The sequence below is a fragment of the Dermochelys coriacea genome, chromosome 5 (genome assembly GCF_009764565.3).
Source record: "Dermochelys coriacea isolate rDerCor1 chromosome 5, rDerCor1.pri.v4, whole genome shotgun sequence".
In the NCBI taxonomy this organism is placed as follows: Eukaryota; Metazoa; Chordata; order Testudines; family Dermochelyidae; genus Dermochelys; species Dermochelys coriacea.
Genome location: NC_050072.1, coordinates 13,464,756 through 13,478,926, shown reverse-complemented (window position 1 = coordinate 13,478,926; position 14,171 = coordinate 13,464,756). Strand labels below are relative to the sequence as shown.

At 39.3% G+C, this 14,171-nt stretch overlaps 1 protein-coding gene across 1 annotated transcript in view; it reads left to right on the top strand.

Annotated features, from left to right (window-relative positions):
• The first annotated feature begins 2,231 nt into the window (after positions 1-2,231).
• Positions 2,232-14,171, top strand: part of LOXHD1 (lipoxygenase homology PLAT domains 1) — a 299,746-nt gene continuing 287,806 nt past the window's right edge. The window contains exons 1-4 of the mRNA XM_043514533.1: positions 2,232-2,380; positions 3,095-3,244; positions 8,947-9,120; positions 13,223-13,418. Of these exons, the coding sequence (XP_043370468.1) occupies positions 2,306-2,380; positions 3,095-3,244; positions 8,947-9,120; positions 13,223-13,418 (595 nt within the window). The 5' untranslated portion in view covers positions 2,232-2,305. The remainder of the gene's footprint in view (positions 2,381-3,094; positions 3,245-8,946; positions 9,121-13,222; positions 13,419-14,171) is intronic.

Below are 14,171 nucleotides of genomic sequence, written 5' to 3'. Positions count from 1 at the left end.
ATTACTGGTAACTATTTGATTCTGATTAGGATTCCAGTTTCGAGATGTTTCACCTCTGCGGGACAAACCTATTTGGAATGACCCACGCAACAATCAGAAGCTTAGACTAAGTCCCTCCGGAGATATAGAGTAACCTTGAATCACAGGCCTGTTGAATCTGTGCTGAGCAGAAAAGCACCTTTTGCAGGTAAGTAAATATTTCTGTCAGTTGACACAGTAAGAACAAGTAATGATCTGGTGATTCCCTGGCTGGGATAGTTTGAATGAGATGTTAAGAATTAAATCTACTGAAAATCTTTGTAAGAGGAGCAGATTTTGACTATGGATTTGAATGTGCCTGTTATTAAATATAATAAAACCTGCTGACATCACTGTCTGTGACATGTACCTGACTAAGAGAAATGTGTACAGAAGGATTTCAGAAGACTTTGTACCAAATGGCCATATTTTTGAAGCAGTACAATAGGTCATGGGTTCTCAGACATTTTAATACTATGCACACTTTCAGTCAGTTGCAATTGCTTCGCCTTCAGCGTGACCCAGAATCCTGTGTGTCATTCTTTCATGGCATTTTAATGGAGTTGCTATGGAAAATGGTGCAATGATGATGGAGTAAGTCCTCAGAAGACTGGAGACTTGCAACAGGAGGTGGTTCATGAGCTGCACTTATTTTATTCTACCCAGGTTTTTGTACTGTGCCTATCACTTTAATACCATAGAAGCCTTATGCAAATGCTTGTGGCCCACTGTGAGTAGCGGTAGGAAGGTGGATCCCTGCCTAGAAGCTGAGAACTTCTGAAGTAGATCAAAAACGACTATTCACCTCCGACTGTAAAGCCAGTTTACTGCTTAATCCTTTTGCATTATTTAGAAATTCCTTTAGCAATGGATTCTCAAACATCCAATGAAGTGAGCTGTAGCTCATGAAAGCTTATGCTCAAATAAATTTGTTAGTCTGTAAGGTGCCACAAGTACTCCTTTTCTTTTTTGCGAATACAGACTAACATGGCTGCTACTCTGAAACCTGTCAAACATGTTGTTAGCTAGTTCTGAGCAGTTGTTGCAAAAAGCAGGCTGACTTAGACATGTACATATATACTCCAATGACTTTGCTATTACTTTTGATTTCTATGATTTTTGCTTTTTGTTTTTTTTAAATATTTATCAAACATCTTTAAAATCTTTATTATTTATATGGTTAGGGCTCAGTCCTGAAAAGTGCTAAATACACTCAGTTTCCACCGTGGAACCAGGCCCTTTGCAGCTTGTATATATTTCATCATGTGCAATTATATGCTATTTTGATCATGGGTAGTGTAAATTTTCATTGAGATTGCTATTGAGCTTTGGCTTCCGAAATTAATTAGTTCTATGAATAAGAAGCTTAATCTTTATCATGAGAAGAAGAATTACTTTCTGAGGAAAAGTGAACATACTCATTCTCACTTTAAATGTCTGGAAGAATTTTTGTATGTAGTGTTGTTGTAGCCATGTGAGTCCCAAGATATTGGAGAGTCACGGTGGGTGAGGTAATATCTTTTATTGGACAAACTTCTATTGGTAAGAGAGAGAAGCTTTCAAGCCACATGGAGTTCTTTTTCAACTGAGGAAGAGCTGTGTGTGGCTGGAAAGCTTGTCTCACCAACAGAAGTTGGTCTAGTAAAAGATATTACTTCACCCACATTTGCAAAAAGAAAAGGAGTACCCGTGGCACCTTAGAGACTAACAAATTTATTAGAGCATAAGCTTTTGTGAGCTACAGCTCACTTCACCCACATTGTCTCTGGAAGACTTTTTTTTTTTTACCTTTTTAGACCTTTTTAACTTGTTTCTGTTGTCATCAAATGCTGTGCCTACAGAATCCAATTTCTTGTACAAGAAAGAGGATATTATAGCTAGAAAGACAAAATAGGGTGTGTGAATTCCTTATCACTACAATTACTCTTCAACATTTCTTAATTTCCATTACCTAGCCATTTTCTAGATGCATTAATAATACCAACAGATGAAAAAAATAGCAGAAGAGAGATTAAGTAAACTGTGTGGGATTTGTTCTCTGTAATCCTTTACAAAAATCCCTTTTACTATCTTTATGTAATCCAGATACAAAAATGTCATCAAATGTAAAGACGCTGCTATATTATCCTAAACTTGTAACCTATATAATAACATAAAGACATGGTCTTATATACTTGCTATAAATGCCTTTATTTATTCTGTTTTTGTAGCTCAAACCTTAAGTGCTTGCTTGAGTGGTCATAGGTATAGAAATGGTTGTGTTGATGTGTTGCCACAATATAGTTCAATGAATGATCCCCACTTGTTTGACTACTATGCCAGGAAGTTTGGACTGCGAGTGACTACCAGGTGTCTTCCAGTTGTACGTACTGTTTTATTTCAGTTTATTTGTCTATTCCACATTAGTAGGAATAATAATATGTATTTATCTAACCCTTCATCCTGAAGAATTCCAAAGCTTTTAACAGCCATGCACGTATATAATATATACAAATATAACATTCACTTCATGCGTTGCTGAAATGCAGCCACTTCTAGGGTGAAATGTTTAATGCAGGCAATAACATTGCACAACTCTGGAAGATACGTAGTAAAATAATGCAGTGTCCAAGGTTTAGGAGGACTTTAAGCAAACTGGAATTTGATCAAGACACAGAATAACATGCTGTTGCAAAAATGTGCTATGAAATCTTTAATAGTCACAAAGTAGTCAGTATGTCATACATCCCATTTGGACTTCAGTACCATTCTCTCTCAGCTGATTTTGTAAAATAATAATAATAGGGCTTTGTCATCCTATTTAACATTAGAATTTGTACTTTCAAAGTAGTGTACCACATTATTTATTAGACGAGAGAGAGAGAGAGTAGGAATTATATTTATGCCAAGGATTCCAAATATTTAAAAAAACAGCGCAAACCCCACTTGCTTTACTTCTATACACAAAACAAACTCCCCTCTCCCCCGCAACCAAAACAACAACAACAACAACAAACAAAAAAACAAAACCCTATACTAAAAAACCTATAAGGTTTCTCAGCAATAATTTTTCTTCTCTGTTTATAAACTTCTTAAGTCTGATCACATGAAGAGATGTCACCAAAATGTACCCCAATACAAGAACGAGCGTGCTGGTACCAGATCCAGTTCTGTATTGCTCGGAAAAGTGCTATACAAAGTCACTGTGAAGACTGGAGATGAGAGAGGTTCGGGAACTGATGCCAGGGTAAGAACATTTTAAATGCCAAAGCCTCCAAAACTGATAGTATCTTTTCTCTTTATATTTAGCAATAATGGAAAAATAATCCTCAAAAATAAATTTGATTTACATCTGCTATAAAACTTCAGCCATTTAAAAATCAATTACTGGTGGGTTTCAAAATACAAATTGTCATTTTCTGTACGTGCTCTTTACTACTAATGTGGTAGTAAGTCATATGTGTTTCTAAAGTGGGTCTTTCAGAAGCCATTATAATAAGGGTTACTGATACCCACTAATCTGAACCAATATTCTGCCAATCTGGCTGGGGGACCCATTAATCAGTGTTTATCATTTTCAACTGTATGATTTCTTAAATAACCATAATCATAGTATAAAGGCAAGAGGATTACAGGTTCTGTTTGCTGTGAAGGAGACCAGATATTTGATGAAAGGATCCATCTGTAATTTATATAAAATAAGCCTGAGTCAGTTGGGTTCCTAAAGATTGTTTATTACCTCTTTTAAGCCCAGTATATCAGGCGTAAACTCTGCATAAGAAGACTGAACAAGATTCCCCTCAGAACTCATCAATTCATTAGCTTTGATCAGCTAACAAGCTCTCTGCTAATTGACAGATGACTTACCTTTATGTTGAGCTTAATGGCTTGCTCATTGGCAGTGCAGAGAGCTACCAAAATGTAAATGAGCCCTGTTAATTGAGTAGTCTAGCACTTCTATAAAAAGAAAAGGAGTACTTGTGGCACCTTAGAGACTAACAAATTTAGTTGAGCATAAGCTTTCGTGAGCTACAGCTAGCTCACGAAAGCTTATGCTCAAATAAATTTGTTAGTCTCTAAGATGCCACAAGTACTCCTTTTCTTTTTGCGAATACAGACTAACACGGCTGCTACTCTGAAACCTAGCACTTCTATGTTGCCTTTCTGTCAGTGATCTCAAACAGCTTTACAACATTAATGAACTTAGCCTTACAACACACCTGTGAGGTAGTTATTAATAAGGCTACGATTAAGTCACAGGGGTCACAAAAGTCACAGGTTTCAGAGTAGCAGCCGTGTTAGTCTGTATCCGCAAGAAGAACAGGAGTACTTGTGGCACCTTAGAGACTAACAAATTTATTAGAGCATAAGCTTTCGTGAGCTTCATCGGATGCATAGAATGGAACATATAGTGAGAAGATATATATATACATACAAAGAAGGTGGAAGTTGCCATACAAACTGTAAGAGGCTAATTAATTAAGATGAACTATTATCAGCAGGAGAAAAAAACTTTTGTAGTGATAATCAAGATGGCCCATTTAGACAGTTGACAAGAAGGTGTGAGGAGGATACTTAACATAGGGAAATAGATTCAATATGTGTAATGATCCTACCACTTCCAGTCTCTATTCAAACCCAAGTTAATGGTATCTAGTTTGCATATTAATTCAAGCTCAGCAGTTTCTCATTGGAGTCTGTTTTTGAAGCTTTTCTGTTGCAAAATTGGCCAAACTGGACAGTCTCTATGCAAAAGAATAAATGGACACAAATCTGACATCAGGAATTATAACATTCGAAAACCGATAGGAGAACACTTCAACCTCTCTGGCCACTCAGTAAAAGATTTAAGGTTGACAATTTGAATAGAGACTGGGAGTTTGTATGGCAACTTCCACCTTCTCTGTATGTATATATATATATCTTCTTACTATGTGTTCCATTCTATGCATCCGATGAAGTGGGTTGTAGCCCACAAAAGCTTATGCTCTAATAAATTTGTTAGTCTCTAAGGTGCCACAAGTACTCCTGTTCTTTTTACAAAAGTCAGAGAATCTGTGACTTCCGGCAACCTCCATGACTTCAGCCTGCAGTGGCGCACAAACCCCTGCAGCTCCCAGCCATGGGTGCAGGGGGGCTCTGCAACTCCAACACTCAACCTGTGGTGGGGGCCCCCAGAGCTCTTAGCCATGGTGAAGCTGCCCCACTGCAGGCGGTGTGGGGACCTGCAGATCCCCATTTTTTCACAGATATTTTTAGTAAAAGGCATGGACAGGTCACGGCTTCCATGAATTTTTCTTTATTTCCCGTGACCTGTCCGTGACTTTTACGAAAAATATCCATGACAAAATCTTAGCCTTAGTTATTAATATATCCAGTTTCTACTGGGGGGGGGGGGAGAAGGGATGGCTGGGGGCAGAGAGAGGTTTAAGGTCTTGATTTTTTTTTCCCTAGAGGCACTGAGTACCCACAAATCCACTAAAGATCATTGTGAGTTGATCAGTCCCTATCCCTTCTGAAAATCAGGCCACTTATTTAAGTGTCTAAATATTGATTTGGGAGCCTAACTTTTAGACCAAGATTTTTAAAAATGGAGAATTAGAGCTTAGAGACTTCCCTGGGGTCACACTTCGATGGATCGTGACTAGATCTTGGGCCTGTATCTTAAAGAGAAAACTGTCTCCCTCTCCTCCAACAATAATCTTAAGAGTGGGATTTATTAGGCTATGTTTTGTTTACTGTGGAAAATTACATGCAATTTAAAATCCTTTGACAGGACGAGAGTAAAAGCGTGTCTTGTGTTCCCCCTCTGGATCACACAGGCATGAGTTGAGCTCATACCAGTACTCCTTGGCTAAAAGAATGTGTCAGCTTCTCATTGACCCCACCTGAGAACCCTGCTATAGTCTTAAAAGATTACAAATTAAACCAAGGGTCTAATTTTGAAAGGTGCATGAGCATATTACTTGTATATTGAACATGAAAAATGCATATGGAAGCATGTGTAAGTTGCACATGCGTTTTTGCACTTGAAATATCAAATTGGATCTCAGTGACTAGTAAAATTCCCCAAAGTGCCCAAATCTGACTTCCAAAAGAGATGTGGGTACTTAGGCTTGGTCTACACTAGAAATTTAGTTCAGTATAGCTACATCACTCGAGGGTGTGAAAAATCCATATTCCTGAGCCATGTAGTTAAGTCAACTTAAGTCCCTGTGTAAACAGTGCTATGTCAATGGAAGTGTAGACCTTCTTTCATCAACCTAGCTACTGCCTCTCAGGGAGGTAGATTACCTATGCCGGCAGGAGGGGTTCTTCTGTCAACTTAGGTAGTGTCTATTTTGAAGTGCTACAATGGCATAGCTGTTACAGTTTCAAATGTAGACAAGCCGTTAGTACCCGAAGTCCTATTAAAAATGAATGGGATCTGGGGTCTTTTGAAAATTTTATCCGACTAGTCGATTTGCATGCGTGGTGGTAGTAATTACATCTGCAAATTAAGCACACATTTTTAATGTGTGATTGTGTGTGCACATTTTTGAAAACCAGGTCTTTAATCTGTTGCACACGTATCACTGCTCATAATATATTTTTACTAATAAATTAGTGTATATTTAACTCTTAATAACTCCTTTAATCTTAATGAACGTGTCGTAGGGATCTTTAACATTTTTCTCACTACTATCTTTCCTGTTATTTTTCCTCTCTCCCTGCCTCAGAATGATATTTTTAGACTTCGGAACAGAAGTCTTTGATATTCTTGGCACTCTTATGCATTTAAATTATATAATTGACTGGATGATTTTGATTACACAAGGGTAACATAGGCAATACAGTTTCTGAAATATTTTTTCATGAAGCAGAAAAAGACACGTGTGTGAGGACTGAAAGCAGAAATTAGTTTAATCTTAGGTTATAATCTGCAAACACTTAACCACTGGTTTAACTCTGGTCATGTGAGGATTCGCACTGGCTGTGCTGGCACTACTTCTGTTACCAGAGTTAAGTGGATACACTGCTACTGCTGTTTACACGATCATTCTAAGGTACTTAGTAGAATGTCTCTTGTTTTCTAGCTGAATAACTGTTGATTTGGAGAGTAAGAGGCAATGGCTGATTTTAACAGTTTTTAAAAAGATAAAATGATTACACAAAAAATAAAAAATTCATAGTGCTTCAAAGTTACATAACACCTTCCACTTGAGCATTTCAAAGAGCTTTAAAAACCTAAACTAGTTAAGCCACAACACCCTGTGAGTGAGGGATGTATTATTGTCTCAATTTTACACATGGGTAAACTGAGAAATAGATATGCAAGGACTTGTCCAAGGTCAGTCGATAAGTCAGTGGCAGACTGGGAAGTAGCGATGAGTTGTGACTTAGGCCAGGTCTATGCTAGACAATTAGATTGGTATGACTATGTTGCTCAGGGATGTGAAAAATCACCATCCTGAGCGACGCAGTTAAACTGACCTAACGCCTGTTGTAGACTGTGATATGTTGATAGTAGAATTTTCCTGTCAACATAGCTACTGTCTCTCCGGAAGATGGAGTATCTACGCCGATAGGAAAAGCCCTCCTTTTGGTGTAGGTCAGTGGTTCTCAAAGCTGGTCCGCCGCTTGTTCAGGGAAAGCCCCTGGTGGGCTGGACCGGTTTGTTTACACGCAGCGTCTGCAGGTTTGGCTGATCGTGGCTCCCGCTGGCCGCAGTTCGCAGCTCCAGGCTAATGGGGGCTGCGGGAAGTGGCGTGGGCCAAGGGATGTTCTGGCCGTCCTTCCCGCAGCCCCCATTGGCCTGGAGTTGTGAACTAAGGCCAATGGGAGCTGCGATCGGCTGAACCTGTGGACGCAGAAGGTAAACAAATTGGTCCGGCCCGCCGGGGATTTCCCTGAACAAGTGGCGGACTGGTTTTGAGAACCACTAATGTAGGTAGCGTCTTCACTGAAGTGCTATATTGGCATAGCTGCATGCTGCTGCAGAGTTTTAAGAGTAGACCTACCCTAAGTTTCCTGCTTTAAATTGTACTATTATTATTATTTATTAAAAAGCTACCTTTATAAATAGATTTAATAGCAATATTTTACCCACAATTTTAGCTTTCAGTTAATTAGAATGTAGGAGACAATTTTAAACTAACTGTTTACTTGACAATATTTAACATACTGGCATGAAGTTTATAACAGCAATGTTCTTGCTAGGATATGGGTACCAGTCCCTTTTGGTTGTTTTATAGTAGGAGCAGCTGTGACTATTTATAGTGTGAAGTTTCCATTCTTCCCCTTCCCTTTCACCTGCTTATCAGTTATTCATAACTTTCTCAAACAAATTCATTCTAGGCTGGAATTTTCCATGGTTGGCCTTGGATCAAATACAGGTTTTTTTCTTTTGAAAGTTCAGCAACATGTTCTTAAATGAATCAATTAAAAATATATATTCTGATGTGCCCAGAAGCCTGGACAATGGTTGCCTATTTTCATAGCTACAGAAATAAGATCTAGTTGACATGTAAGGTAAGAATAAAAGTAAACACAAAGGGACTGACTGATCTAAATAGGCCAGACTTGTGTTGTGGGGAAGTGAGTAATTTCATGATACAAGTTTAAATGTTGTGACTTAATTCCCTTTATAATATGTACAAACTGTTTATATTCTGCTCTGTTTGAAGTCAGTGGCTAAACTGCTATTGACTCTAGACCTGGTGTTAGAATGCATTTATCTGAGAGACTTAGGGCCAGATTCTAGTCTCACATACACTAACATAAATCCATAATAACCCCAATCAGATCTTAGTTACACTGCTGTGAAACCAGTATAAGTGAGATCCAAATCAGGGTCTTACAAAAGTGAATCATTTACCTGCTTACCATATCTTCCTAAACAATGAAATCTTAAATGTTTTTAATGTAGCTGAGTTATTAGTACAGAGATATTTATTATATATTTCTTAGGTATTTCTTAAGATGAAGGGATCTAAAGGAAAACTCAGCAAGACATGTTTATATAAGAAAACTGGATCTAATGTGTCTCAACAAACAGCTGTGTTTAAATTCTCCAAAGGGTCAATTAATACCTTTAAAATTCATGGTCCAGAAATTGGAGAAATCCAAAACATCACCCTGGAGGTAACCATTTTTTGTGACTTGAAATTAGTATAATTTGCTTAGAGGGGGAAATATATATAATTTTATAGATCTGAATGGGTCACTTGTTTACAATATTTTAAATTGAGGCTCATATAATTAACTGAAAAGGGAAACTCCAAGCTTCTACCCATGCTATGCAAAAGCATGATAAAGATAATAAAAACTGTCTGAGCGTGCAATAATATTAACTTTTGAGGCTATAGATTTAAGAAGAAATCTTGCATGGGAACAGCAAATCAATCTTCCCAATTAGGAGACAAGGTATAGCAGTGAGAGAAACCTTGTGATAGAGACAAGTTGCAAAATTCTGACCCAGATCTCAATTTTAAGAAGTTCTTCCCCTCCGGCAAGAGAAGGAAAACAAAACCAAAAAACTTTGGACAATAGGAGCTAGTTAGGATATTGAGAATTGAATTCAGATCGACACCATCTCCCCACAACCTTTTGAGGTGTTCAAATCTGGTGTTGTGTTTTGGATTAAGGCCTAGAAATAATTCAACTATTCTTATTTTTTCTTTGACAGTTTGAATTGGTGACATGGGGTTGAGGCTGGAGAAGGGGTTGAGGCTGGAGAAGGGTTTGACAGGGAGAATACTAAAAAAGGAAAAGAAAGGAACATAAAAATTCTCATCACAGAGTAGCTCCAGTGTCCCAGAGTCCGGAATCCTATCTCTGATAGATACCAGTAAATATCCCTCTCAAACCTCTTGGAGCTAATATCATGACAGAGCGAAGCTTTTTTCTGGTACATGAAGATTGCTGACCATTGACTTTTTGTATAGCTAGTGTTGCTGTAGATTCTTACTCCTACAAATGACCAGACCCATTTTTTCTTTTTAAAATTTAAGAAATTGATTTTGTTGCTCTTTGTTATATGGCTTTCTTTCTGTTGGAACCACAGTGAAACTGGGTAATACATATAGTAATAAGAGTTCTATGCGGTGTTGATTTTATTACATAAAAAATTCTTTAAAGAATGTTACGGTCTGTCTGCTGGCTTCTCTGCCTCTCACTCAAACAGACTCACTCACAGCTGAACCAGTCAGACCCCTTGCCCCTGCATTTTCAACCATCTCAGGGAAACGCCTCAGACCACATGAAGAAAAGGAGTACTTGTGGCACCTTAGAGACTAACAAATTTATTAGAGCATAAGCTTTCGTGAGCTACAGCTCACTTCATTGGATGCATTTGGTGGAAAAAACAGAGGAGAGATTTATTCTGCTCAGTCTTTACCACGTGGCCGTTTGCTTTGCCTGGTAGTTTCTGTTGTCTCAGGCTGTCTCACACCTTCCATTTAACCTAAAAGAAGGGTAGGTAACACACCCATCAGCTTTAATGAGGTCTTTGATAGTCTGTAGATCAAAGTTCTGCTTGATGGCAACCATTAACAACATCCAGCGTAACAGTAATTAAAAAAAAATATTCCTAGGCCTTTAAAAAAAGTAAACAGCAAAAAGAGATTTGATCATGTGAAATCATATTGACATCCACATGGGTCCGTAACAGGGTTTGGATCTTTTATATTGATAGCACAAACCACTGTCACTTGAGCTAATGGAGTTACTAGTAGCAGTAGAAGTTTGTTATTATATTCTGTGTGGACCAGCAACTAGATGCGGAAGAAACACACTTTTGTAAGTATTTTTTCCACAAGTATTTGCTAGACAAGGAAGAAATGTAGAGAATCAATAATCCTGGATTTAATATAATTTAATTCCAGGTGAGTTTTAGTGCTATAGACCAGAGGTCGGCAACCTTTCAGAAGTGGTGTGCCGAGTCTTCATTTATTCATCTAATTTAAGGTTTCGCGTGCCAGTAATACATTTTAACGATTTTAGAAGGTCTCTCTCTATAATATATATTGTTATTATATTATATATAATACTATTGTTGTATGTAAAATAAGATTTTTAAAATGTTTCAGAAGCTTCATTTAAAATTAAATTAAAATGCAGATCTTTTCAGTTTAGTGTGATCCTTGCATTGCTTTTCCTTGCTGAGTTTTCCAATATCTGGCACGTATTTGGATAATTTAAGCTGCACACAGGCTTCTGAGTGATCAGTTGTTAACCGGCTCTGAGAGGGACAGAGGACAGATTTCATGTGGATCCAAATGCTGAAAGCATTGCAAACACAATTTTCTTCAAACAGTTAAATTTCACTGGCAGGGACGTCCAGCAGATCAGAATAGAGGCCCCATGATCTCTCTCAGTAGCTTCAAGTGCACTCGCCAGATCTCCAAACTTTGATGCCCACAGTTCTGAGCTTTTTAATTGAATGAGCTGCATTTCAAAATCTTCTACACCCACCCACTGAAATACAGACAAATCCAAGTCGCTTTTGTTGAACTTTCCAGGTTTAATTAGAAAAGAAAGCATTGGGCCAAATTGCTGGAAATCTTGAAATCTGTCAGAAAATTCTGATTCTGATTCTTGCATGTACATTCTAATCTCAACGTCAAACACAGTGCACTGTTCCATGTGGCGTGATAGTGATGTAAGCTGCCAATCAGGACTTAAAAATATCCCAGTACAGTGGTGCTGGAACAATTTTTAAGGTGGGGGTATTGAGCTGTGCCCCCTCACTGCCCCAGGCTGGGGACAGTGGGCCACAGCTGGGGCCAGCTGCAGAGCCCCGGGTCGGCAGCCAGGACCCCAGGCCGGCAGCAGAGCCCCCTGGACCAGTGGCTGGGACCCGGGCAATGTGAGTGCCATTGAAAATCAGCTCGCATGCCACCTTTGGCACGCGTGCCATAGGTTGCCTACCCCTGCTATAGACCCTTCTGTCCTAGCTGTCCTTGCTTTCCTTCTGCTCCTGTCCCTCAACTCCTCCCTTGTACTTGATCCCACCTCTGCACCTATCCACCATCATGCCTGCCTCTGTTCTTGTCTGTCCCTGTCCTCCTTTCTTCTCTTCTCACTACTCTGCTTTTGAGCAAGTCACTCAACTTCCTCCTTGTCTTCCGAGGTAAGAAGACATCAGCATGCAGAGGAGGAGGGTCATTGAAAGCACAGGAAAGACCAGACTTGAGAGCAAAGAGAATGTGCCACAGCTGCATTTAGCAGCTCGGAAGAGCATGGTATTTGCTTGAAGTTGTTAGGGACAGAATTTGCAGATTCATAAGAATCTGATGGGCTGCGATGTAAACACTTCTGCTATGGTCCCCAGGCAAGGCATGACTGAGGTTATGGAATTAAAGACTACATGCAGTCAGATGCACTGAAATAGATCTGAAACCCCAGAGAGGCTGACACAGTCTGGTTAACGTGGCAATGCCTGACCCGCCTGCACAGGCAAACTGGCAGATCAAAAACTAATATGATCAAATGGGGCTATTCTAATGACACAAGTATATGTGAGTGGGATGAGGTGCTGACCATGGAGCATCTGCTCGTTTCCTGACTCTTTGAGGAAACCTGTACAAAGGAGGATCCCGCTGCAGCAATGGAAAGAGCCATCACTCATGCACAGTTCTGGAAAAACCTCTAGTTTGTGACAAGGTCATGAGGAGAAGAAGAAGAAGAAGCTGAGAGGAGCAATTGCAGGAAAAGTCTTGCTCAGCTCCTGCAGCTCTGAGTTGGAGTATGATCATTCAATGTGTGGGGATGGCGCATGTGAAGTCTGGTCAACCCATAGGAGTTCTTTGAGGATGGAGGATACCCTGTGCTGCCAGCCTTTAACAAAATTCATATGTGAATTGTCTTAAGCCCCTAAAAGTCACCTGGACAAATTTGGATGTTTTTCACAACAATGGCAAAAGACGCATTCCTGACTCTAGGCCAACCTTGTGCCAAATTTCAAGCCCTTACAGGTCACCACCAGTCTGTTAGGAAAATATCTAAATGAAAAGTCTTGTGGCATGTCCCATAGGTGTTAAGATTTGTGTGTGTCTGTGTATGCATGGGTAGTATATGGAGGTTATGGTATGTAGATGTATGCATACACACACACACTGCATGTGTTATGTGTGTGTGTGTGTGTGTGTGTGTGTGTGTGTGTGTGTGTGTGTGTATTGAGGTTTCACTAGACCTCACATCCCTGTAATCTCACTTTTTAAGGCTTTGCATGTTTCTGTTTAAGCATGATGGTCTAGAGAAGCAGCAAGCCTGGTATGTGGAGGAGATAACTGTGACTAATCCAAGCCGTGAGAAGACTTGGCACTTCCCAGGTCGACAATGGCTATCATTGTATCACACTGACTGCCAGCTCAGCCGCACCTTTATGCCCACTGGCAAAGGCAGACTCACTGTTGTGGATGGAAAACCTGACCACACAGGTAAGCACAGTGCTGCACTTTCTGCAAGCTGCATGGAGGATTGCCAGCCCCGTATACACCCCAATGTGCAATGTTCAGTTTCTTGGTGGTGGTGTTTCATGCAAGCACATAGCAGGTGGGGATACATTCCTTTTATTAACATACTACTGGCAATCTATATCTAACTATACATGTTGTAACATGAAATATAAAGACAGATCATACAGTTCCCTTTCACATTGGACTGAAATCTATTGCTCTGTGCAGTGTCAACATATATAGGAAATGTATACTCATCATGAATTTTTATTACCTTCTTTAGTATCACGTTTGTATCTGGGAATCTAAGCATAGGTCACTACACTATTATTTAATTCCAGACTGTGAATAGGAGGCAGGAAAACCTAAGTTCATGCACTTTTTCTTGTTGTGAACTGACACAATGATATTCCTGGGCTGTGCGTATTCATCTGGGTTGCTGTAGAATCTGTGTGCCAAAACAAAGGCACATGGCGCTAATCAGACTTAAATAGCATAAGTGTTGTTCCCAACTGAAAATATTGGCTTCAGGATCCCATCAGTTTGTTTCTTCTTAAAAACACACAAAAGCAGTAGGAGATTTACTAACTGGAAAAAATTATAACAATAATAAATAATACAAAGCCAGGTTGGCTTATGCTCTACATAAACCAGGGGATGGGCAGGAGGCAGAAGAGGTAAGCAATTATTACTGGTTGGAAACAGGCAGAACTGGTAAGGAATGAACTCTATTCT